Raw genomic sequence first — 24,857 nt, 5'->3', positions numbered from 1 at the left:
TGTAAGGGACAACGATTGAAACCTAAGTTCTTCAACGAAGGTGTAGAAGGGACGAATTTGGGATTGATAGCAGCTTTGACGCCATGGAAATGCAAGGAAGCCTCCATTAGAGACATACGACAATGCAGATGAAAGTCGTTTCGCTGACTTCGACCAAAATTGGATTGAGTCGAAACGGTGGAATCGGTAGTAGAAGCAATCAGCACAAGTTTTCCGCCATGATTTCTGGGACGATTGAGCTTGAAATTGGTAGAATCAAATCCAAATTCAGTTTTGAGCTCAATTCCAACGCCATTGCTACAACTTCAATGCTAATTGAAGAAACAAAACAAATTGCAGGCGTCGGGATGGGAGGGATAAGGTTGCCGGCCGCCGATAGGGGACTAGGCAGTGGCATTGGGTGGGGATGAATGTGTGCATTATAAATCGGATTCACGTGAATCTGTTTTATGCAAAACCTTCTTATAAATCAATGTTTGTGGAATCCGTATTTACTAAAAATTGTTAACTTATTTACAGAAATGTCACCAGATATTTATTATGAAAATCAACTTGTATTTTCTCCTAATTCGACCCTACCTCGTCAAGATTAATTAATATCACAACTTAAAACGGACTTATTGTATAATCTAGATCATTTCAAATGCACACATCGAGTCAAATCTAAAACGTGCACAAGCAAAAACTCAAGAACTGTTTTATAGCCATGCCAAGTTCCCCACATGAAATCGTAAAAGTTGATCTAATAAAAGAGAGTAAAATTATTGAGTAATAGTCGTGTCAAATTAACATATGCACCCAACATAACATTTGATGTCCAAATCCACGAGTTGTTTTTCTTTAACAATCCACGGTAATCATTGAGCTTCATCAACACTTTTTAGATTCTCTCTTGTCCTTAATCTATTTTTTGAAAATATCCAACCCTTTAAAATATGTATGCTACTAGTGATGTTTGATGTTGAACTAAAGTTTTTACCAAAATTTATAAAAAATATTTTTTCGAATAAAAAATTAATAAAATCAATATAATAATAAAAGAGTTGGATTTTGTACTTTTCACCACAAACGTTTAAATTACTAATTCACAAATTTAATTTTTAAATAAAATCAAAAGGTAATGATAAATTCTCATAATAACTTCCAATAACATTTGTCATTATTTTGTTGGGTGCAAGTATTAAGAGTATAATTTAGTATACTAGATGAAACCCATGCGATGCATGGTTTGTTTGAATTTTTAAAAATATATTTTTTTTTATGTATGTGCTAAATTTTTTTACATATTTAGATAAAATTCATAATATCAAAAGATAATATTTTATATTTAATTAATTTAAACTTAAAAATCTCATTCGACAATTTTGCTTACATGACATTTGAATTATTTAATTTTAAAAGAAATTAATAATCTCTTATTTTATTGGCTACAATTAAAATTTATAATCCTACGTGGCGTGTTAAGAAAATTAAATCATATATGGCTCTCTAAAAACTCGGGAAAAAAACTCCCCTTTATATATATATATATATATATATATATATATATATTAGATTTCTTGCATTAGCACAAATGTATTTTAGTTCTTTCAAATTTTAAGCTATGCTTAAGTAACTTTATTTTTACTTATTTTAAATCTGACAAAAAAAAAAAAAAATCTATATCAATGATATCATGATTTTTTACTTTATGTGCAGTCTATTATCATCAAATATTTTTAATTTCGTAATGAAAATATTATAAAATTAAATATTTATAAAATACATATTAATACGAAATTAACAAGACTCCACTCAATATGATGTCCAATTTAGTCAAATCAAACAATTGAAACAGATCATAAACAATAAGTCAAATTCAACTCAAATAAGCAAAAATAAGATCAACTAAACATAGTTTTAGAGTCAATTGCATGGGGATGGTGTACATTAGGCATGGAAGATGGGGAAGCTGGAGGGTCCCACATCAAATGGTGGTCATATGTTGTGATGATGGAGATTGGAGATAGTGGTGCGCAAGCACTCCAGTGCTTTAGCCAACTTTTGCCCTACTATTTTCCCTCTTTTCACAATTTTTTCAAAGAATATTTACAATGGAGAAAATTTTCAAAGCAATTGAAGACAAATCAAAGAATCTATTTGGAATCATGAAATGATAAGTATATACTCCTTTAGAGTATTTGAGAGTGAAATAAAACAAGCTAGCTTAGTTGAAAAGCTTTATAAAACTACTTGTATATATCAGAATTGAACATTTTCAAATATCTTATGCAAAGTATATATTTTTATTAAATACGGAGTAACAAGTACGAAATCGAGAGTAGCTAATCTTAAGTCCTAACCTTTGATACCTATATATAAGCTGTTAAGATTAACATAATTTATGATAGACTAAACACAATTTAAATATGGTTGATTTTAATGTTCTATGTTTGTCTTTAACTTATTGTTTAGGACATATTGTCATGTGTCTCGAATCCTCGTTGAAGGATGTTTGTGTAAATGTGTAGTATACGGGTAAGGTATAGTTGGAAGTCAATCACTTGGTTAAACAGTTTGCGCGAGATTTTATACTTGCCTAAGCAATTCGAATAAAAAGTGTTATTAGTGCCACGAAATGCTCAACCTCAACTTGGTTGCTTGAGCACTTTAGTGCCCAAAATTTTATGCTTTTATGATGGGTTTTCATCTTAACCCTTGAATTTAGCTTGTACCATAAGAAGTATATTATATTTGTTTATGACGACTAATAACATATTGCTTGAGGAATATTGAAAGGTTATGAGGATTTCTTAATATTGTAAAAAGAATCATTGAGTGAATAGGTCAAGTAAGCCATTTAAAAGACTCTTTATATATTCCTTTTGTTTTCTCCATTGAAAAAAAAAGACAAAAAACAATGAAAAAGCCAAGAAATACCATGTACTCCGTATCTAACATGGCTATCGATCAACACGTACTAGTCCTTACTCGATGAGGTGACAATTGAATCCTGTAAATATGTGTGTATAATAAGCAAGGATCAAGCTTCAAACAAGTTTGTAAACATCCATCTCATGGAGTCATGCCTACACTTTTCATAAACAAACGAAATAAAACAAAAGAAGAAGAAAATAAACTTTGTTTAAGCAATCATAAAGAGCTGTTTATTCCAACTATAAATTTTTCTATCTCCCTTTTTCTTAATAGAACTAATCTTTTATTGGTCAATTAGCCATCTATAAAAAAAAGTGTTACTTTTTAATAGTCACATTACTCCTATTTTTATTTTTTTAAGCAAAGCACATTACTCCTATTTTATGTGTTAATTACTCGTGTATAAAATTAAATTTAAACACTACGTGCTTTGCACTAATTATATAAATTCAAATTATACTATTGTTTTCAAGCATGTAAAGTGGGAGAAAATAAGAACAGTCTAAACAAAAATATGTTTGTGTTTATTAAAAAAAAAATAAAAAATCAAAATAATTAAAGACAGTGAATTCTGAGTCAAAGGAATTAAGTGACAAGAAAAAAAAGAAAGAAGCAGAAAAACAAATCAGATTATGTTTAAAAAATGTCTCCTATAAAGTGTAAAAAAAAAGGTGGGTTTACATTTGCAGAAAGTAGAGAATCTCTTTTGAAGTTCACCGGGATTTCATTGTCACTTTTTTACAAACCCAACCTTTTTTTTTTAACAAATAACACACACTTTTTTTTTTCTTCTTCTCTCTATTTTCCATGCATTGCATTGTGCTTAAAGAAGGCTTCCTTTCGTCTTTTCCCAATTGCAGAAAGTCTCACTTTTCTCCCCTTAAATCCCCATCGCCCCGATACGTATAGACCCCGATAACGAGTGCTCATTTTGAAATACGGGGATTGTAGAATCAATCTCCACTAGTGATATTTTAAGGGTGAGTCATAATTAAGGGGTCTTGTCCGCTAATCTTAGTCAAATAATTGTCTTGTGTGAGATTCCGATTCAGTATAATGCATTTTGCTCATCTATAAAATAAATTGAAATAAGGACTAATAATTGTTGCATGAGAGGGCTACATGATATAAACGATGTAATTTTAAGTATACTCTACAAAGTATTTCGTAATATTTAGAAGTAATAACATCCATATGTGACTTTCTACTTTTAAGTATTTATTTTGGAGTGACTTTGATGTTTTTATTTATACGCAAGTTCTAAAGAGGATTTAAAAAAGTAATTTAAAGTTAGATACTTTGTGTTTACTAATCTAACTTTTGAGGAAATACTGGGGTTGATAAATTTATTCATGTTGCTCCCAACCACCCACAAATCCACATATAGATGTATCTTAATTTACTAGTTAAGTAACTCATTTGAACTAGCATATAATTCAATATATAATCTAGCTATTTGCACAACTATACAAGACACTTAAAATAATACCTTGTATATCACTTCAAGTGACCTAAAATTTTACTACATACAAGTGATTAGAGGTGTCAAAACCGAACCGATTCGAAAAAAATTATCCGTTTCGAACTGTAACCGATTCGATTTGATCCGAGAAATTCAAGACCCAAACCCGATCTGTAACCGAACTGAACTCAACCTGAATCCGAACTTGACCCGGTACCGATTTGATCTGACTTGAACTCAACCCGAATCCAATTTGACCCGACCTGAACTCAAATCGAACCGATTTGGTCCGACCCGAGCTCAACTCGATCCGAAATTGACCCGGCAAATAACCGATCTAATCCGATCTGTTTTGACCCGAACTTATATTAACCCGACCCGATTTTAACTCGATTTGATTTTTACCCGATTCGAATTTAACCCGACCATAATTAATTATTGACCTTTTTATTCAAGTTCTTATACTACTATATTTACTAATTATTAATAAGTTAATGTGTTTTTACTACAAAGAAATAATCCGGAGTAACAAGTTTACTTCATGTATATACCAATTATATAAAATTACTTTCTAAGCTTTATATTCGTGATTCGTCTCATCTAAAATTTGCTACATATAATTTGTAATACTTGAACATTAAAACCTCTTCTTTCAACTCGATAAAAAATATGATACATGAATGACTTCATATTGACCCAATAATAAGGTAAAACTTAATAATAACTCTAGTCTAAAAATAATCTTATTTGAATATGAATTGGGTCAACTCGATTAAAATCCAGCCAAACACAGAAAGGAATTGAATTGAAATTGACCAATTAATGAATCAACAGATTAACCTTATTTTAATCAAACCGAACTTGACCGAACTGAAATCGTCTGAACCGAAATTAACCCGACCCAAATTCATCCGACCCGAAATTAACCCGGTTAAATCCGTTTTGAATTTATCCGAACCGAACATGAACCGACCTGGAGTTGACCCGACCCATCCGACCCGGACTGGATAGACCATGATCCGAAATTGATCCGACTCGAATTTGACCCGATCTGACACGATTCGAATTAAAAGAATAATTTTGACCCGAATACATCCGACCCGAACAGACTCGATCCGAATAGACCTGATCCAAACTCCATCCGTTTATCCGAATTGACACCTCTACAAGTGATACAGCTAAATTGCAAGATTGCAAGCATACGACACTACTTTTGAGAGTGTTTATTTATTTATTTATTTTTTATTACGAGTATTAGAATTTAATTTTTTTTGTTCCTCTAATTTGTATGTAGTGTTTAATTTGGAGAATTTTGTGACTAAATTTCCATTTACAAGAGCTTTGTATTAGTCCTTTTGTAACTTTTTAATTACATATGAAAAAAATATATATATTTTCCAAGTTTTTCATAAATTAACTTTGATATTTTTTTCTTGACCTTCATTGCTTATTGTTGTGTAAAATAATATTTCACATTTTCAAATTAGTTGCTCCACTAGACTTTTTAAAACCACAATTCCACCATAATGAAATATATTCTCACATGGGGATATTGTCAAATTTTTATAGTATACATTATCAAGATAATTTTTAAAAATTATAATAAATTAGAAGTATATTATATAACAAATGTGCATCTTAAAAACCCATCTATAATAGCTAAATTGGAATAAAGTGAGTAGCAATACTACCTTAGTTTCATATTATTTGCAACTTTGAAATATTTTATATATTACAAATAATAATTCACAGTTGCAAATAATATAAAACAGAGGTAGTAGTATATTTGAACAAATAAGATAGTACTTTACCAACTCTTGTTCTAGGAAAAAACCTAGTCCAAAGTTTCAAAACCTTATAAACATCTAGATCAGGTTTGAAATTCTTTATTTTTTTTTCAGGTCTAATCAAAACTATTTTTGCTTAAGAGATATTCTTTAATGAAAACGCATATGATTACCATAATTGCAAAGCTAATAATGGAGAAGATGAAACAAATTCAAGCTACTAATCTAGTCAATTGAATTGGAAATCTTGAGTAATTGTCTCTTTAGAATGTTTATATGGGGTAACACTTATATTAGATTTGTTTGGCAATACATATTAGAGATAGTACTACGAGTACTACAGAGTATCCAAAATTAAATCCTTTTTTCTAAACAAAAAAAAAAAAAAAAATTCCTTTTCTTTCCATTTCATACAAGATTTCCCCCTAGACAAAAATTCCATTCTCCATCACACCATGGAAATCACTATTTTTGGAATTCATTTGAATAGCGGTTTTATCATCCAAATCCAAACAAATTTACAATCTTCAACACCATTAGATATTTTGTTATTTTTCATTTTTTCCAATCCCAAAAAATTAAAATTTCATTATTTTTTTTTAATAATTTTTTTGGTAAATAAAAAACGCATGGCATTGGCAAAAGACACAAAGACCCAACTTTAATTTCTTTGTCTGCCATACAACCAATCCCTCCATAAATATACTCACACCTTCACTTTCCTTTGCTTCCACCATCTCACACCAACACCATTTCTCTCTCTCTCTCTCTCCTCTTTTTTGAGCCCTGTGTTTCCCCCCTCTTTTAAAGCTCCAATCTTTCGCCGGAAAATCAATTTTCCGGTGAATTTCCGGCACATTTTCTTCATCCATTCACCCCCACCTCAAATGGGTTAATCCCCATTTTCTCAAAAACACCAAAACATCTCATCTTTTTCACCTCAAAAACCCCAGAAAAACCCACTTAAAAAACTCAAAAAAACAGAGCAACAAAAATGATAAAATGGATAGATTTATACCATGTTTTAACAGCAGTAGTTCCACTGTATGTTGCTATGATCTTAGCTTACGGCTCTGTAAAATGGTGGAAAATATTTTCACCAGATCAATGTTCTGGAATCAACAGATTTGTTGCACTTTTTGCTGTTCCACTTCTTTCATTCCATTTCATCTCAACAAACGACCCTTATTCCATGAATTACAGATTCATTGCAGCAGATACTCTGCAAAAACTCATCGTTTTAGTCATCCTTTTCCTCTGGTCTAAGCTCAGCTCAAGAGGCTCCTTAGAATGGTCAATTACCCTGTTTTCCCTCTCAACTTTACCAAACACTCTTGTAATGGGGATTCCCCTGTTAAAGGGAATGTATGGAGATGATTCCGGAACATTAATGGTGCAAATTGTGGTATTACAGTGCATAATTTGGTACACATTAATGTTGTTCTTGTTTGAGTACAGAGGTGCTAAGCTTCTAATTTCAGAACAATTTCCTGATTCGGCTGGTTCGATTATCTCATTCAAGGTCGATTCCGACATCTTATCCCTTGATGGGAAGGAGCCCCTCGAAACCGAGGCGGCCATTGGAGAGGATGGGAAGATTCATGTCAAAGTTCGGAAATCGACTAGTTCAAGATCTGAAGTGTTTTCTAGACATTCTCATGGACTTAATTCCATGACACCAAGACCATCAAACCTAACAAATGCTGAAATCTACTCTTTACAATCTTCAAGGAATCAGACTCCAAGAGGGTCTAGTTTTAATCACACTGATTTCTACTCATTTGTGAATGGAAAGGGTTTGAGTACTGTTAGTCCTAGGACTTCGAATTATGGAAATGTTGCATTCGATGAGGAAATTGGTTCTGGGGTCCCTGCATTTGGAGCCAGAGGAGGTGGTACTGGTTCGGGTTACCCGGCACCGCCTACGGCTGGGATATTTTCTCCTGCTGCCGGGCCGAATGCGGTGTCTGGTGCCGGTGGTGTAAAGAAAAAGAGTGGTGGTGCAACCGTTGCTGACGGTGCTGGTGGTGGGAAAGATCTTCATATGTTTGTATGGAGTTCAAGTGCTTCACCTGTTTCTGAAGGAGGATTACATGTTTTTAGAGGTGGCAATGGTGGGTATAATAATAATAATAATAATATTAATAGCAATAATGTTATTAATCATGATCATGGAGCGCTTCCTAATACTAAAGGTCTAATTTCAAACTTTTTATTAATGCATCTTTTTATTTTATGATATGGTAGATTAATATACTTTATACAAAAGTGAGTATTAATTGGATTGTTTGTGTGTTAGTTAGTATTTCAATGTTGCTTGTTTTATGTATATTGATGGATTGATAGATTGTTTTATTTTATTTATTTATTTATTTTTTAATTGGGTGTGTTTGGTTTCATGTGATTTTGGTGTTGTAATTTTTAATTTTTATAGTTAGGGAAGTATATTATAGTTGTTGATGTTGTTATTTATGTTGTTTTCGTTATTTTAAATGATTCAATTTTTTGGGAGTTTATTCATGTGTTTTTGGATTGATGTAATGTGTTTAAATCTCTCCATAATCTACGGGAGTTTTGGTGAGTTATGTTGGGGATATTGTAGTAATTTGGCTCTTTCTTGTTCAAAATGTTGAGGTATTAGGAAGCATGATTCTATGATTGTTCAAGATTCGGCCTTATTTGTTGTTTTTTTTAGCAATATATTGTTGGTTGGTAATTTGGTATTAATGAAAGCTTCATTAATTAATGGGTTTTACATTACATTAATTAATATTGGGTTAGTTTCTACCATAATGTAGATTATGATGATTATGGAAGAGATGAGTTTAGCTTTGGTAATAAAAATGGTGGGAATGGACCTGAAGTTGATGGTCCCACACTGTCGAAGCTGGGTTCGAGTTCAACAACCGAGCTCCGACTCAAAGCCGCTGCTCAGGGTGAAGCTAAGGCGACTAGCATGCCTCCGGCTAGTGTGATGACAAGGCTTATATTGATAATGGTTTGGAGGAAACTTATCAGGAACCCTAACACTTATTCAAGTCTTATTGGTCTTTGTTGGTCCTTGATCTGTTTTAGGTGTGTACCTCTGTAAAACTGGATTTTATAATTTATTTTAACTATCATAATGTCAAAATTCTGAATGTGTGTTGATGTTTTATGGTATATTTTGTAGGTGGCATGTTGAAATGCCTGCGATTGTTGCGAGTTCAATCAAAATTCTCTCGGATGCTGGGCTAGGAATGGCTATGTTCAGTCTCGGTAAACACTGCTTGTTCCTCTCTACTCTCTAGCTTCTAAGCGTAATTTGATCATTCGGCCTGTTTAATATTCTTTACTTGCAATTTTAATATGGGATCCAGAAAGATTATTTCGATGAGGAAAGTTAATCTAAATATGGGTCATAAAGCTGAGGTTGATTAGTTTAGAATGTTGATAAAGGCTATTCGAGTTTATTTTATAAGGAGAAACAATATCAGGCAAGTTTCATTTAGGTGATAAGAACGAAGCCTTCCAAAGTTCCAAGGCTATATCATGAATTTTTTAAGGAGTACGCATACATTGTTTGATCTAAAATGAAGTGTCGAGTGTACTAGAGGAGTTTAACATGAGATCAATTCACCCTAGAAAGTGATTAGATTTCTATGCTGGGTTCTCACTGTATATGTTGAATTGTAGGATTGTTCATGGCATTGCAACCGAAGATAATAGCTTGTGGGAATTCAGTGGCTACGTTTGCTGCAGCAGTGAGGTTCATCACTGGACCGGCTGTCATGGCAGCTGCGTCCATTGCAGTTGGGCTAAGAGGAACCCTCTTACACATCGCCATAGTGCAGGTAATTGAAATTACATCCATACTATCAACCATTTATTTGGTGAATTGTCGGATAAATGTAATGTGGCTCACTACTACTATTGTTTGCTTTGATCCTCAGGCTGCTCTACCTCAAGGAATCGTACCATTTGTCTTTGCCAAGGAGTACAATGTCCATCCTGATATCCTCAGCACAGCGTACTAATTCTCTCCCTACTACCTTCAAATCATGAGTGATCGTATTACATTTTTGGCCTAAAACAACATATAGTGGTCATATTCATAAGATACACTTAACATGTAGTAAAACACTAAAATGGGTTTAAGACTTAAGAGTACTTATCAAATGTTTGCCCTTCGCCCCTATTCTATTGCACGTTTTAACTGTTAGGCAAATAGCTGGACTCATATCAATCTCGTAAATCACTAACATGCTTGAAATCAAAATGCAGTGTGATCTTTGGAATGCTGATAGCTCTACCAATAACACTGGTATATTACATCATACTGGGGCTATTCAGATGAATAGCAGAAGCAGCAAAGCCAGCTATGATATGATTAAAAAAAGCTGGTGGAACACAGAAGGATGGCTTAAGGCAGTGCCACTTTACAGTAGTATTAGTAGTAGATTCTTAACTTTTGGCAGCAATTTTTTTTTTTTTTTTTGGTTAAATTTTTAGAAGAAGCCTATTTTGTAATTTATTATCTAACTGGGAGATCATAGAAGAATTTCAAGGTAGAAAAACGAAGAAAAAAAAGGGTAGATGAGAATTAAAGAGAGATAAAAGAAAAGACAATCTCTGATGAAAAATGAAAAAAGCTGACTTTGGGGGAGAATATTAATTTTGGTTTTTGGTGGTATGTTAACATGTTTGTTTTTTTCAATTGTTAACCCCTCTTTAAAATTGGTGCTTTATTTTTGATCTTTTTTGTGAAGAAAAAAGTGGTAAAGCTTTGTCTGTACTTAAGGGTTACATTTACTTTCACCATCAAGGTGCTAGAATCTCTTTTGTATGAAAATAAAAAGGAAAAAAAAAGGGAATGGATAATGTAGTTTTGATGTATGCAATATGATATAGTTGGATTTTAAACTTTTAATTACCAAACTAAACATCCCCTCAAAAAAGAAAAGCTAAGTATTTCGCATTTTTTAATAGACTAAGGCCCTATTCTACTTCGCAGTGTGTGGAAATTTAGCTCTGTTCTGATCTGCTCTGTCATGTCCAGAAGCTCAAAAGAGTATGGCCTAACATATTAACCATTTAACTTTTCTTACTCCATATCTCTTTTCTTATTCTTTTGTTAGAATCTCTAACTCTATACTTGAAAATTATTGCATGTGTTATTCTATAAAATATGTGGTAATTTAATCATATCAACATTGATATGTGGTAATCCCATTAGATTTTCTCATCATTAAATTGTGCTTTTTTATTTGAACTTATCTTTTTTAAATGATTACTTGGTTTTACAAAAAAAAAATACTCCTATTACTTTGTAAGTAAGGCTATAAAATACGGAGTAGAATATAATACTCCTTCTGTTCTTATTTGATAGTTATTTTTGGGCAATTTTTACGAGAATTAATAAACATAATAAGAGCAGCAAAAGTACATTGAAAAAAACGTAGATTGAAAAAGTAAATTTATATTGGGTATGCAAAAAGTAGAGAGAGAAAGTAATTATACATGGGAAAACAAAATTTACATGAGAAAGTTAAATTTGCACAAATATTTTTGCAAATTGGAGAGAATTTTGGTAAAAAAATTAATATTAATGGTACTTGAAAAAAGCAAATGTCACTAACATTTTAAGGCACTAAGGGTCTGTTCTCATACGTTGAATTTCAGTTCAGTTCAGTTTATTTTCAGTTTATGTCTAATGATATTGCTAATGATATAAAGCCAAATTTCTTTCTTTTAAGCTCTTATTACGACAATAATAATAATAATAATAATAATAATAATAATAATAAATTAATCTTTGATAATAATAATAAATTAATCTTTAATAATAATAATAATTTCGTTCCAGCTTTTACTTTTTTTTTTCTTTTCCTTTTTTTTTTAATTGTGTTAATTTTTTACAAAGTGTTTTGTGTTCTTTTTTCATAATAATATATTTTATTTTTTAATTAAATAGTATATGTTTTTAAAATATTTTGGGGTTTTATGTTTTTAATATATTTTCCATTAATATTATAATTATATAGTATATTTTTCTTAAATATTTTAATATGTATATTTGTATATACACATATGTATAATAATAAATAATCAAAGGTCACTAATCCGTAGTTAAAAATCACTAATTAATAAGTTCAGTTCAGTTAATTTTTAGTTCAGTTCAACTGAGTTCAGCGTATGAGAACAGACACTAAAAATGAAATACGTGACTATCAAATAAGGATAGAGGGAGTAAAGCATACGTATTTAGTTTTTCTCATCTATTTTCAAAAATCATCTGAAATTATAGATTAATAAGAAAAGAGGATCAATAAAAACTACTGATAATGAAATGTCGAATCAAGCGCTTTTTAACAACTAAATTGAGTAGTAACTATTTCTAATTCGTCGATAAATAAAATAATGGTACCATGTAAAAGACTAGAAAAAGGGTAATAAAGAGGGAGGAAAAAGAGTCTTTAATACAATATGAAAAGGCAAGGTTTTAGGTTTAGGTCGGCTACATTAGAGGCTGCAATAGTACAACAGTGACTCAGTGAGTAGTATTCATAATTACTTGTGTCAAAAAAAGTAATCATAATTACTCTTCCTAAAAAGCCGTAACATCTGTTTACAAAAGCATGCAGGATTTCATGAAACACCAATAGTAAAAAGCATACTTCCTCCGTTTTCTTTTACTTGCAACACACCTTTTAGGCACGCAGTTTTAGGAGATGATTAGTGAGGGTAAACGAGCGATTTTATCAATATAATTTATACACGAAGATTAGAATATGGTTAAGTATCATTTATAAAAATTATAATGAACAATTTATCCGTTTACATTACATAAATCCGACCTTAAAACACGTGTCACAAGGTTGTGTTGCAAGTAAAAAGAAACGGAGGAAGTATATTATACGGAGTAAAATAAAAATTATAATAATATTAATTATAGTACTATGCTGTAGCAGTACTTATCACAATTGATTTTAATGATGGTGATTAATTATCATAACATCTTAATCAAACCAGACAATTTGCTGTTGCATCCTGCCTGCCTATGTCAACTTGTTTTTTTTTTTTTTTTTTTTTTTTTTTTTTTTCAACTTTTCACTAATTTAATCACTCTCATCAGCACACATAGTTTGAACTAGTTTAGATTTTTTTAAGTTATTTCCAATAAAATAAAATAAAATAGCTTTTGTGTGTTCTTGGTGAATTGATACTTTATTTGTGCATCTCATTTTTTTTTTAACTGTGAAATTCTAATTTAAAGTAACATAAACTTTTGAAGATGTTTATGTTCTTTTCTTTTGGGTTGAGCATGCATGCATGTTTTACTATAGATTTTATTCATTTCTTTTGGGTTTTGTCAAATAGTGGAGTAACAATTTTCGACTTTTCATTAACTAGATTACGAATTTTTTTTTTTAGAAAGGGATTGGTAAGTGGATTCCACCTCATAAGGAAACTTCGGCTACATAAATTAAAAACAAATTAAAGATTGAAAATATGGAAAGAAACAACCCCAAATCCCCAATATATCGACTTTTGGGCTATTGTTGAAAACCAAACTTTACGAAAGATCTAGCATTCACTTGATTTTCATCAAAAGTCATCTATGATAAAATTGGTCATATGTTAGAATGACCCTAAAACTGAAAAATGGGGAAGACATTTGAGTATCTTATTATTTGAAATTTTGTATTGCTCAAAGATTTATCTAACCTAAAATCTTTCAATAGATTCGCCTATATTTTTTATATCCTGTATTAAATTTTCTCCCTGTATTCATGGACCAAAACCACAATCCACAATGCAAGTTAGACATAGCACATTATTTCTCAGCACTTGGCTTTTTGCGGGTATGCCTCTATAAATTTTCATCTTATGGACTATGGAATACAAAAAAAAATTACTCTGATCTAAGCACAAGTTGTACTCTACTATCAATATCTTCTAGATTTAGTTGTATATTCAATTGTCACATTAAAAAAACAAAAAAATCAGCTTGATTATATATGTCAGGAGAGAGGGGAGTAAGGGTCTGTTCTCTTCAGACTATTTTCAATTCAGTTCAGTTCTTAATTTCCTTCTCTCATAAAATATTCAGTTCAGCTCAGTCAATCAGAACAGGCCCTAACCAACATGTACAGCGTATATCCTCAAAATACCAAGTATCTTATAGTGTCTAAAATGAATTGCATAATCAGTGCAGACACTCGTGCACATGAGTACGATACAGATTTTCATGCATACAAACTCCCTAGGATTATTTTTAAACATGATTAGTATCAGATTTTAAATGGGAAGAACAAAAGGAAACGGAAAGAAAATTAATACAGTAGTACTTCAAAGCAAGAATAATTAAAAGCTAAATCACCAGACCTGCAAAAGAAAGAATTCTTCATCTATTGCTGAATTGTGTATGTACAAAATTGTTCCACAAGCATACTTTTTGCCTGTTGACTAGTAGAATTTTCTTGTACAAATCATGTACTTTTTCTATAAATTTCTTTTAATAAATGCAAAAAATATGAATAAAAGGTAGTTTCCTGCTATAACTGAGATTAAACAAACGATCATAATGCCCATGCACGTTCCAAATATATGCATAGCATCCTCAAATTGCAATTGCAGCAAGCTCTGTATAGCAGCAGGCCAGCAGCACAGATAATTGAAGTCACCAGCCTCGGCACGAGTACAAAGTCATCAAACCGCTAAATTCCATTGAGGAATAACATCAGCAGCTAGCCAACAAAATCAAAGCTCTCTATACTTGCCAATAGTTACTCCAGAAAGCGAGACAATCATGTCTCCTCTGAAGTCCCTCATTACCAATCGATCATGTTGAAGTAATTGGAGAGGTTCAACCAAAGCATGCACGACTTGTGCTGAAGCAAAGTGCTTGCCATGCAGCAAAACTTCATGGCCAAGTAACGCACTGAGCCATCAATGCTGGCAAAGAGCCACTAAAAATTCACAATGCCAAGAGACGAATCAGTATCTTTCAGCTGATTTGATTCTTTCCAGAAAGTTCCGTACACGAAAAAGATGTAGTCAAATCAGTAGCAACTATTTCTGACAGCACAGACTTTTTCAACGGCTTGACGACCAGTCAAGTGCTTCCACTTAATCCTTAGCATGTCTGCTTCTTCTGAATGCCAAAATACCGGGACCTCCTGGTTAAAAAAATGTCCTTGAGGAAATCCTGATCAATGTCACCAGTGATAAGAGGTTCTTAGTCCTTGCGATTAGAGAAATGCTTTGGTTTTTCTTCATCTAAAACCGGCCCGGCCTTGGACTCTGCGTGCATATCATACAACCTAGGTCGTGGACCACCTGGGCGTGAGCTCCTAGCACCAGAGGAAAATTTACTAGAAAAAGAGTTGTAAGGAGGTCCTTTGGTTATCAAAAATTCTTTTGGAAGTGAATCCATATCCATGTAACAATTTCGAGCTTTTGCATCTGTAATCAAGGCTCCCCAGTCGTCAGATTGCATCAGAGCATTAGCATTCCCCATGACCTGTCAAAAAATGAATTACAAAATCAGCGCATACTAAAATGAATAAACAATCCTCTCCCATTACACGACTCAGAATAAATCAATACTAAAAAAAAAAGTTTTTACAATACCCAAAGAGCTCTTCGTGCTCGAGTAAGTGCAACATTCATTCGACGAATATCAGCAACAAAACCAACTCCATGATTAGAGGCACGAACACAAGACATAATAATGACATCACGTTCTTGCCCCTGAAAAGCATCCACAGTATTTATGTACAGATCTCTTCCTTCCTCGGAATTGAGGACATCCTCAAACTCACGTTGCAGACATTTTAACTGCAGCTTATAAGGTGTTATTATACCCACAGTGACTTTACCCAATCCCAATGATTTTGCTGTTTTATGAAGATGCTCATACATACGAAGACAGAATTGAGCTTCATGTACATTCTGATACGACACCGATCCACCTCTGTGTGACTCACGACCATGAGTGATATCGAAAAACACATATGGTCTAAGTAAAGGATCTTGGTAGTATTTCTCATCAGGCTGGCTAGCAACACTTTCACTGTCTGTAAGCCGCCCCTGATAAAAGTACCTTGAAGGAAAGTCCCTGATTTGAGGATGCATTCTATACTGCACAGATAATAACATCGTTGGACAGCCAGCCTGCTGAAATCTCTCAAAAAGACTTCTGCTATACAGTAAAGTTCCAGCTGCCTTGCTGATGACCGTAGCAGGAAGCTGCTGAGGATCACCTACAAGAACACAACGGGCTGCTCCAAGAGCAAGAGGAGGAAGGATACCCACTTCACTGGCCTGTGCTGCTTCATCAATCACAACCATATCAAAGCCATGAGTAAGGCGTGAAAATAACTTGCGACCGCTACTTGAGAGTGTAGTGAACACAACCTCAGCCTCATTAGCAAAACTCGTTTCTAGACTGGCACGAGCTTCCTCCAAATTAAAACCGCTGCCGGGACGAAATTTCCCTTCTAAAATGAGAAGACGAGACATTTCAACCAGGACTTTGTCCCTTTCTTCAACTACTGCAGCAAGATTTTGCAATAAAGCATCACGATTCTGGTCCCGAGCCATAAGAACATCAGGATCTACTCCAACAGAACCTTGGGAACGGCCAGCAGCTGCAGCTGAATTCAGTTGCACCTGAAGAGTAGTCATCTGGCGAGACAAATGAGCTTCACGGCCTCTCAGCTGCTGTAACCATCCAAAGATTTCATCACGAGTTTTGATCAAAAGCTGCTCAGTTCTACGTTCGACAGAGACAGCTTGTGCTGCTCGTGACTGTGTATCAACACCAACACGTGCTACATCTGGTCTATAAACCTTCATCTCTCCGTCTATGAATCCACGATCAAGAACACGTGCAAGCAATTCATCTGTAGCAGCATTAGATGGAGCACATACCAGCATTCTAGGTTTTGGACAAAGTTTTGGTAAAGTGCGAAAAAGATTCTCATCCATGCTTCGCAAAACTTCATCAATAGATCCCGAAGAACTATTGTCAGCATTTCTGTCATTATTTTGCTTATAGCTTTCAGGTGCCAATTTTTTCAGCAAAGCTGTATAATAATGTTGATATTGAACCAGATGAATCAAATTCAGCATTCCCCACACTGTATGTGTCTTTCCAGTTCCAGGAGGACCTTGAACTAAAGTAAATGGCCATGGCTCTTGTCTTTTTGTCAACCCATTACTAGTACCAGCCGCTGTGTGCATTGCAGCCCACTGAATTGCTGATAGCTGAGGACCATTAAAAGTCCTATGAAGATGATCGACAAAATTTGGAGTGAAGCATTCAGGAATTGCAGGAGTTTGTTCTTCGTATTTGGGGAATTGTTCAGCACTTGGCTTTAGTATTGCATTTTGCATCTGTAATAGTTGAGTTGAAATTTGGTTTATCATAACATTGAAGAATTCACTCAGCACATATTTCATTTAAAACATCAAAAACATAACAATGTGTTCAGTTAAGATTTCATGAAGGGAAGGGAGGGGAAGGGAAGGAAAGGGGAGGGGGAGGTAAGGGACAGGAAGGAGGACAAGGGATAAAGGGTAGGGACAGTGAAAAGAGAAAATGAGGAAGCAAGGGAAGAAGTATGCTTCTATATTCCTTCAGAATCAGAGGAAAAAAGATGAAAGTTTTGGTTTATTAAAAGGGAAAGGACGGATCCCTCCAATTCTTTTCCCTATTCTCTGCCCTTACTATTTCCAAAAAATAGAAAATAGACCCCTCACTCTCACTGTCCTCCCTTTCCCTTCAAGCTTTCTAATCAAACACAAAATAAAATAAATTTCACCTGAACGTTTAGGCGACGAAAGGCGTGCAGTGCAACATACTCCCGTTGTGTTGTTGCAAGGGAGCCAAGTACACTTAAGAACCAGATGCTTCTAGGCTGAAGCTTTTTCACTACATGATCATTATCAGTGCTGTACAGGAAGTATAGATTATTTTAGACTCTGCAAGAATAGTAGTCAATGGAATACAACGGTATAATATGCAGAGCATAAATAAACTTGAGACAAATTTGATGTCTTTTAACTGACCTATTTGGATCATAAGAATCCCCAACAAAAAAATGAAGTATTGCACCCTGAGGATCGCGAATGTCAAGAGGAATGTGTCTTCTGACTGTACCCACAGTACGCGCACTACCTTCAGGCTCTTCGTGTTCTTCAGCAGATGAATTACCGTTTCTCCTAGATCTGGCTGCTCCAAACAACAAATAAAAAATTATAAATATGTACTGTATGTACAGATGAAGCAAAAAACCACAAATAAGATAAGGACAAACCTGAACCAGGCCTTGGAGAAGAAAGAACTGCAACATCACCCTCCTTAAAAGTCCATTTGGTCTCATTTGCAGGTAGAACCACCACATCATACCATCCTAGCTCCACAAAAGATAAAAACAGGTAAGGAGCCAAGTATACACAGATAAATCTAATAGTAACCTCATTATTATTATTAAATATTAATATTTTTTTCTTGTCACAGGCAGACAGCATATTATTACACTTCAGAGATAAGACACATTTTTCCAGGAAGAACTAGAGAGAAAGAAAAACAACAAAGTGACCAACATATCATGGAATCAGGTATTGCTAAATTGGTATCAGAAACAGATTTGGGTGTTTGATACATTAATTTTGGAAATAATGAATATAAAGATGCCTTCCATAATTTGGAACACAGGTAAAAAGACAATTTTATGGAGAACTAGATTTTATATACAAAGTGCCACATTTAAAAACTACATATAATAAAGATATCATAACAACTGCTGCATAAGATACTCTGTTTGAAAGAAAGATCCAAGTTTTCTTCTCAAACTTTAAAATATCCAGTACCATCAACTAGAGTACAACACTAGCACTCTATGTTACTCATACTTTTCACTTCACTTCATGTACCATCACCTAGAGTACGACACTAGCACTCTATGTTACTCCTACTTTTTACTTCATGTACCCGTGTTGGATCCTCAACACTCCAGCATGAGTAAGGACACTTTGACATTTCATTTTGGGCCAGAATCAAGTAAAGTTTCACCAAATAGCAGTCGGACAGACACTTAGACAGACATCACAAATACCTGATTCCAAGTAACATTGCTACAGCTCATAGCCAAAAGGCAACGCAGAAATGATCAAGGTAGAATGTCTACACATATTACTCTCCCTCTTCCTGTTTTTTTTTCTTCTCTAAAGTAATCATGCCAAAGTGCAGCTTCCAATGTCTAAGCCATATTATATACCTGGCTGTGCGTTGATTCATGTCAACACATGATGTAGGAGCCAAAGTTTAGGCAATAACTGCTGATGTAGCTATTCTGATTAAATTGCACCAAGTTCCTTGACTAATCACCAAAGGTTGGAGAATCAACCCAGCAGCTTAAACATTTGCTTTTACATTAAGAAGTATAAACTTGCTGCTCTTACTAAATCACATGTAGGAAAAGAAATATCCATTTACCTCTTTCACGCCTTTCGATAGATTTCACACGGACCATCACATGCGCATCTCTCGAAGATGTTTCAGTTAACTCCTCCCATGTGCTGTATAGCTGCGCTCGACACTCCTCAAAAAGCAAAGGCTCGAAAACCCTAATATAATCTTCTGCTGATTCAAACCGACCAGGGACACATTGAAGTTCAGATTCCTCTGCCAAAAATTCAAAAAAAAAAAAAGACCAGTCAGGAATTGAAGCAATAAATTATACATAGAACAAAAAAAAAGAGGGTTTTGTTCCGCAAAACGAATCAAGGATATCCATTATATACTTGTCTAGGAGTCACTTCATAAAAGTGCACATGTATGCTTTTATTTATACAGAATGCACTTCCATTTTCAATGCTCAATCAACTACTCCTAGTATATAATGGCCTAGGAAGAACTATCAGTTGATTGTTTGGGATTCTAAAATATCTAAAAGTTAACATTAAAAATATTTTTTTTATAAAAATGACGATGCAATAGCCATTGTAATAATTTTCTCCATTTGTCAAAGGATAATGGAATGCATAACCAATTTTAAATCATTTAATACCAAGTTCTTATTTGCATCACCTCTAATGTTTAGAACATGAAATTGAATAGCAAAATAAAATTGTACAACCACAAATTTAAGACAACAAAAAATGTGTCTAAGATGATAGATAGTGTAAAATAAACAAAAAATAAATATTAAAAATTATATTAAAAAAAAAAAAAAAAAAGCCAGCCTGATTAATACACGAGCATACAAACAAAATACTTAAATATATGTACCTGGATTATGCCAAAACTTTTCACTAGTCACTTCTCGCAAAAGACGCTCCACTGAAGTATCTTGATATTGGTTATTGGTCACAAGTTGCCTCTTAGGAGGATTTTTTTTGTTTAACAGTTTTACATCAACTGAGCTTGAGCCATGGCTACTTGAAGCTAGCTTCCTTGATTGGGTCTGTGAATCCTTAGACTGCCTTGAATCAGTAGGTTGTTTCCACAAATTAGGCTTACTGTTTCCCTCTGCTGAGAGATCATTCGAACTATTTAATCTTCTAGGCCTAGCTAGAAGCCCTGCATTCAAATCACTGTTGGATTCAGATTTACGATCAATAGGTTCCATGGAACTACGTTCTTCATTGCACGGCAAATCAACCTGATTTTGATCCTTAGTTGCTTGCTCATTCTGCTTTTCTCCATTACGCTCTGCAGATAACCGTAAACTTCGGGTTCCCTTGACCGGACGAGTGCCAATAGGTATTGGAACAGTCTGCCTTTTAGGAGTTGGAGACTTTACTGCACCAGCTTGCTTAGCATCTTCTATATTTAGAAACATTGTTTTCCGGCTCCGCTTTTTGCCCAGCATTGCTTCTTTATGCTCATCAAGCTTGTGTTTACCTAGACTATTAGCACATTTCAAAGCATGAATCGCTTCAACTCCTTTTACTTCCTTTTGTTTAGGGACAGGCTCTAAATCTCCCTGAATATCCATGGAAGAATTAAGTTCAACATTTCCATTCAAATTCTGGCTGGTGCCACCTGCAATATCATTTGCTAAAGCATCCGATCTAGCTGAAGAATAATCATGATGACTTTTCTTGGAATCAGCAGGACTAGAATCACGGGAATTTCTCTTCAAGGACTTCCCAGAAGAAGATTTATTTACTGCTACACCAGCAACTCCTTGCTCATTTAAGTCTTTGTTGCTGCTAGGAGATGATTTTTCTTCCACACTTTGGCTTAAAAGGGGCTCAGTAAATTCCCCATCAGACCATTCTCCTTCTTCTTTTTCGATAGCTTGAGAATTTTTATTGCCTAAATTTACCATTGTCACCTCTTTCCTATCACTATTTTCACCTACTTCGGGCAATGAGGCTGTGTTAAAATCCATATCTCCAGCCCTTTTCTGATCATCAATTCTATCTAATCTGGACTCTTTTATTCTAACAAAAGGTTGAAAACCAGAAACAGAAGAAGCATGAGAAAAGGCATTGTTATTTACAATGCTGGGTGGGGCAACTGATGACACAAGAAGATCAGAAGTGCAGGAATTTAGAGAGGGGAGAACTTTTTGAGGCTGGACACCAGGTGAAACATCAATCTCTTCATCAATTTCCGCGGGGGTTTCATTAAGATCAAATAATGGCCTCCCACGGGATCCCATTTCTCACATACATTCATAAACCTGTGACATTAATTTCAGAAAAGATTCAGTTTTTTTCCAGCTATAACTTGTCAAATATTCTTGAACTGTCAGAAATGATTTGAAAAGAAGTGAGTATAAGCAATTCATATTGACATAAAAGTTATAGAATTCTGTAACAGTCCAGATGATACAAACACTTCAATTATGCACCATTTTAAGCAAGAATTATTGAAAAGACTGGTAAAAATGTAGACATAGATACAAATTACTTTTCTGTCAATTTGTAATTTAGCTATTTACAGCAAGTTTTCCAAACACTTACTTCATCTTTATACAAACTTTACTTCTAAAAGAGCCCTTAACTTTCTCATTTTCAAAGACTAACAACTCCAAAAGGAGATGCCACATTCATTTAAATAAGTTATACGTGGGCATTATATCACTATGGATTGGGAAGCGTTATCTTACAAAATGTGATTTGATAATTTTTCCGCAATCCCCATCTAAATGGGCAAAAAAAAGTTAGCAAACATAAGGAAGCCCCACAACCCTGAGCAACACCCCCCCCCCCCCAAATGTTATAGATTTATAGTGGGGGAATTAAAAAAAAAAAAAAAAAAAAAAAAAGAGAGAGAGAGGGAATAGACAAATCTTCACAATCCTATCACTGACTTAGACCTAGAACTTGCTACACAGAAATCAATCAGCCACCACATGTGATCACCCATAGCCATCAGATCATGTCATGTTTGTGTTATTCTGGGAATCTGGGTCAGTTTTAACCATTTGAGTGCATTCAGATTCCGATAATTAGGGCAAATATCGCACTTTCAAGCCTTATCGACTAGCAGCAATTGTCAAGCCAATGTGGTCGCACAGGTGAAATTTAATCAAATTATTACTAATATTATCATGTCAATAAAGGTCAAGCCATGTTGAATAAATTCAAGTTGAACAAAGTGAGTTGGAAAATGTAATGAGTATAAGTGTAAAACTAATTTCTCGGTCGGAATTTAACACTTCCAATTAATAATAATCAGTTTCAACTTTCAATGGTTCAATTGAGTTTGAGGTTTTAATCAAATTTAGTAAATAACACATTGACTTCAATTGGGTTTTCATTTTTTCTTAGGATAGTGGTTGTGTTCATATATAAGCCACATAGAATGAGGATTGAGATTTTTCTAGCACTGGGAACACTTCAGGTTTGGGTTTCATCTGTCAAATTTTGTTTACAGTGGTCTAATCTACGATGACCAATTGCTTGGGGCTTTTGGGTCAATATACGGTTGGTTTCTCACCGACAATCTTTCGCAACTCACCACTACACCAACCTACATCTCAAAACCCGCACATGTAAACACCCCCCTCCTCATAATTCATCACTTCCAATCAAATATCAGCAAGGTAAGGTATATCAATAAACAGAAATTTCAAGGTACTAGTGTTGGGTGTTTTAGATTTCTAGAAGAAGTCAAGAGTAAGAATCTCACAATAATTGTTTTAGCAAGACATAAAATCCGCAAGTTTTTTCCATCACTACCATGACAACAGGGGCAGGGAGTAATGGTAACATATAATAGGCTGTTCCCATTGGCACACCACATAAAAACTTGCATATTTTGTCTACTGTCTACATAACTTTCATTGTCAAATATTAATCTCTACAGTCCCAAATCATCTTATCATCCAATATCAGTGAATAAAAAATCAGCAGTCAACAAAGCATCAAAAACAAGTTAGTGACTAAACATACACGCTCGGACTGGCAAATAAAACTGATCAATAACAAAATCAGTCTCCAACTATTACATCGAGCAAACTCAGGGCACAATGGCAACACCATACCAAAAACATAGTGCACATTAAGACAATGTCATATAAGCCCAAATACTTCAACCTAATGCCCAAATACCTCAACCTGCGCAAACTAAAATTTAAGATAGGTTCATTAGAGCCTAACTCAACTCGAATTCGACAGAATAAACTCGGCTCGATTATGCAACACATTAACAACCAAATTTGACCACTCAATCATCAAATTAGGCTCCAAGAAAATCACATAAAACAAATTGCAGATAGCAAAATTGCAGCAACAAAATCACTAATAATAAGCAATCATAACTTGAATAATCACAACCAAATAGTTCAATAATCCACTTTAAAAGAACCCGGCTTTCGCTGAAATTGGATCTGAGGAGTCCGATAACCCGGAAACAAGCAAACTTCAGGTATACAGTTAGTTCTGAAGCGATTCTCTTGTTGACTTCGGATCTGAGAATCAACCTTACCCTAAAACTAACAATTAAATTAACGATAGTGTGAAAATTAAACCCTAGATTGTGAAATTAGTATTCGATGATTGAAATTAAGATGAGAAAAGAAAAGTTGTGTTATTACCTTAGAAGGTGGCTTCAATGGAGGAGAGAGAAAGCTTGGAAGTGCGCTTCAATGGAGAAGTGAAGAGTATGCTTCAATGGAGGAGAGAGAAAGAGAGAGAAGTTGCAGCGTAAAAGTGAAAAGCTCCAATTGGGAGAAAAATTAAACTGAAATTATATGAAGATGAAATCGGGAAATTTAATCAAACGAATATAATGTCATCCATCAGATCTGGATATTATCTACGGTGAACATTTATTCTCATACCAAAAATAATACTCCTCCATCCATACCTGAATATCTGACATGCTTTGACTTTTATCATAACTTTGACTGAGTATCAAAATCTTTGATTGTGTATTGGTAGAAGTAACTATAGTATTACGTATTGTATTTTCATGTTTCATGTTTCATGTTTCATGTTTTGTTAAGTTCTTCGGTTTTTGCTAATATATGTCAAGGTATCAACTTGCGGAGTGTGTGTTATAATTTGTTGCTGAGGTAGTGTTGTAACTCGAAATCAATTTTTCTTAAGATATCAAACTCGAAATCGGATAGGATAGGAACCAAATCACCAAATAGTGAGTTAATGCGAAAGCAGCTCTTCCTTCATTGCATCGAGCCACAGATTTCTCTCATTAGATGAAAGTACTTCCTATAACTGTTTGG

The 24,857-nt window shown here is 34.0% G+C and overlaps 2 protein-coding genes across 5 annotated transcripts; one reads left to right on the top strand and one right to left on the bottom strand.

Moving 5' to 3' along the window:
- Positions 1-6,883: 6,883 nt before the first annotated feature.
- LOC145583288 (putative auxin efflux carrier component 1b) lies at positions 6,884-10,678 on the top strand. 2 transcript variants are annotated; one of them, XM_081640507.1, is made up of 6 exons: positions 6,884-8,279; positions 8,964-9,240; positions 9,338-9,423; positions 9,841-9,998; positions 10,098-10,174; positions 10,429-10,678. In XM_081640507.1, exons 1-6 carry the CDS (start codon positions 7,160-7,162, stop codon positions 10,499-10,501), a joined length of 1,791 nt encoding a protein of 596 aa, XP_081496633.1. In that variant the 5' UTR covers positions 6,884-7,159; the 3' UTR covers positions 10,502-10,678. The 2 variants fall into 2 exon arrangements, with proteins under 2 accessions (XP_081496633.1, XP_081496632.1); XM_081640506.1 differs by having other exon boundaries at positions 6,884-8,360.
- A 3,855-nt stretch (positions 10,679-14,533) lies between these two features.
- LOC145583287 (putative helicase MAGATAMA 3) lies at positions 14,534-24,335 on the bottom strand. Of its 3 annotated transcripts, none has more exons than XM_081640504.1 (9): positions 24,210-24,334; positions 23,970-24,101; positions 20,447-21,848; positions 19,652-19,840; positions 18,471-18,566; positions 18,223-18,385; positions 17,976-18,105; positions 15,781-17,547; positions 14,534-15,670 (listed from the first exon to the last, which is right to left on the bottom strand). In XM_081640504.1, the coding sequence occupies exons 3-9, from the start codon at positions 21,825-21,827 to the stop codon at positions 15,386-15,388; spliced, it is 4,011 nt and encodes a 1,336-aa protein (XP_081496630.1). In that variant the 5' UTR covers positions 21,828-21,848; positions 23,970-24,101; positions 24,210-24,334; the 3' UTR covers positions 14,534-15,385. The 3 variants fall into 3 exon arrangements, with proteins under 3 accessions (XP_081496630.1, XP_081496629.1, XP_081496631.1); XM_081640503.1 differs by having other exon boundaries at positions 23,970-24,107; positions 24,210-24,333; XM_081640505.1 differs by lacking the exon at positions 23,970-24,101 and having other exon boundaries at positions 24,210-24,335.
- Between the last annotated feature and the right edge of the window lie 522 nt (positions 24,336-24,857).

This window comes from Chenopodium album, chromosome 15 (assembly GCF_948465745.1).
Source record: "Chenopodium album chromosome 15, dcCheAlbu1.1, whole genome shotgun sequence".
Taxonomy (NCBI): domain Eukaryota; kingdom Viridiplantae; phylum Streptophyta; class Magnoliopsida; order Caryophyllales; family Amaranthaceae; genus Chenopodium; species Chenopodium album.
The sequence above is the reverse complement of the archived record's forward strand: the minus strand, read 5'-3'. Positions and strand labels throughout refer to the sequence as shown.

Bases quoted from the DNA above. Each gene is read 5' to 3' on its own strand.
- LOC145583287 (XM_081640505.1), bottom strand. From the start codon at position 21,827: ATGGGATCCCGTGGGAGGCCATTATTTGATCTTAATGAAACCCCCGCG. The intron at 19,841-20,446 runs GTACATATATTT...AATTTTTGGCAG, and splicing joins AAAGTTTTGGCATAATCCAG to AGGAATCTGAACTTCAATGT. The intron at 18,386-18,470 runs GTTTGTCCTTAT...TGTTTGGAGCAG, and splicing joins TTCTCCAAGGCCTGGTTCAG to CCAGATCTAGGAGAAACGGT.
- LOC145583288 (XM_081640506.1), top strand. From the start codon at position 7,160: ATGATAAAATGGATAGATTTATACCATGTTTTAACAGCAGTAGTTCCA. The intron at 9,424-9,840 runs GTAAACACTGCT...GTTGAATTGTAG, and splicing joins AATGGCTATGTTCAGTCTCG to GATTGTTCATGGCATTGCAA. The intron at 10,175-10,428 runs GTACTAATTCTC...ATCAAAATGCAG, and splicing joins CCTGATATCCTCAGCACAGC to TGTGATCTTTGGAATGCTGA.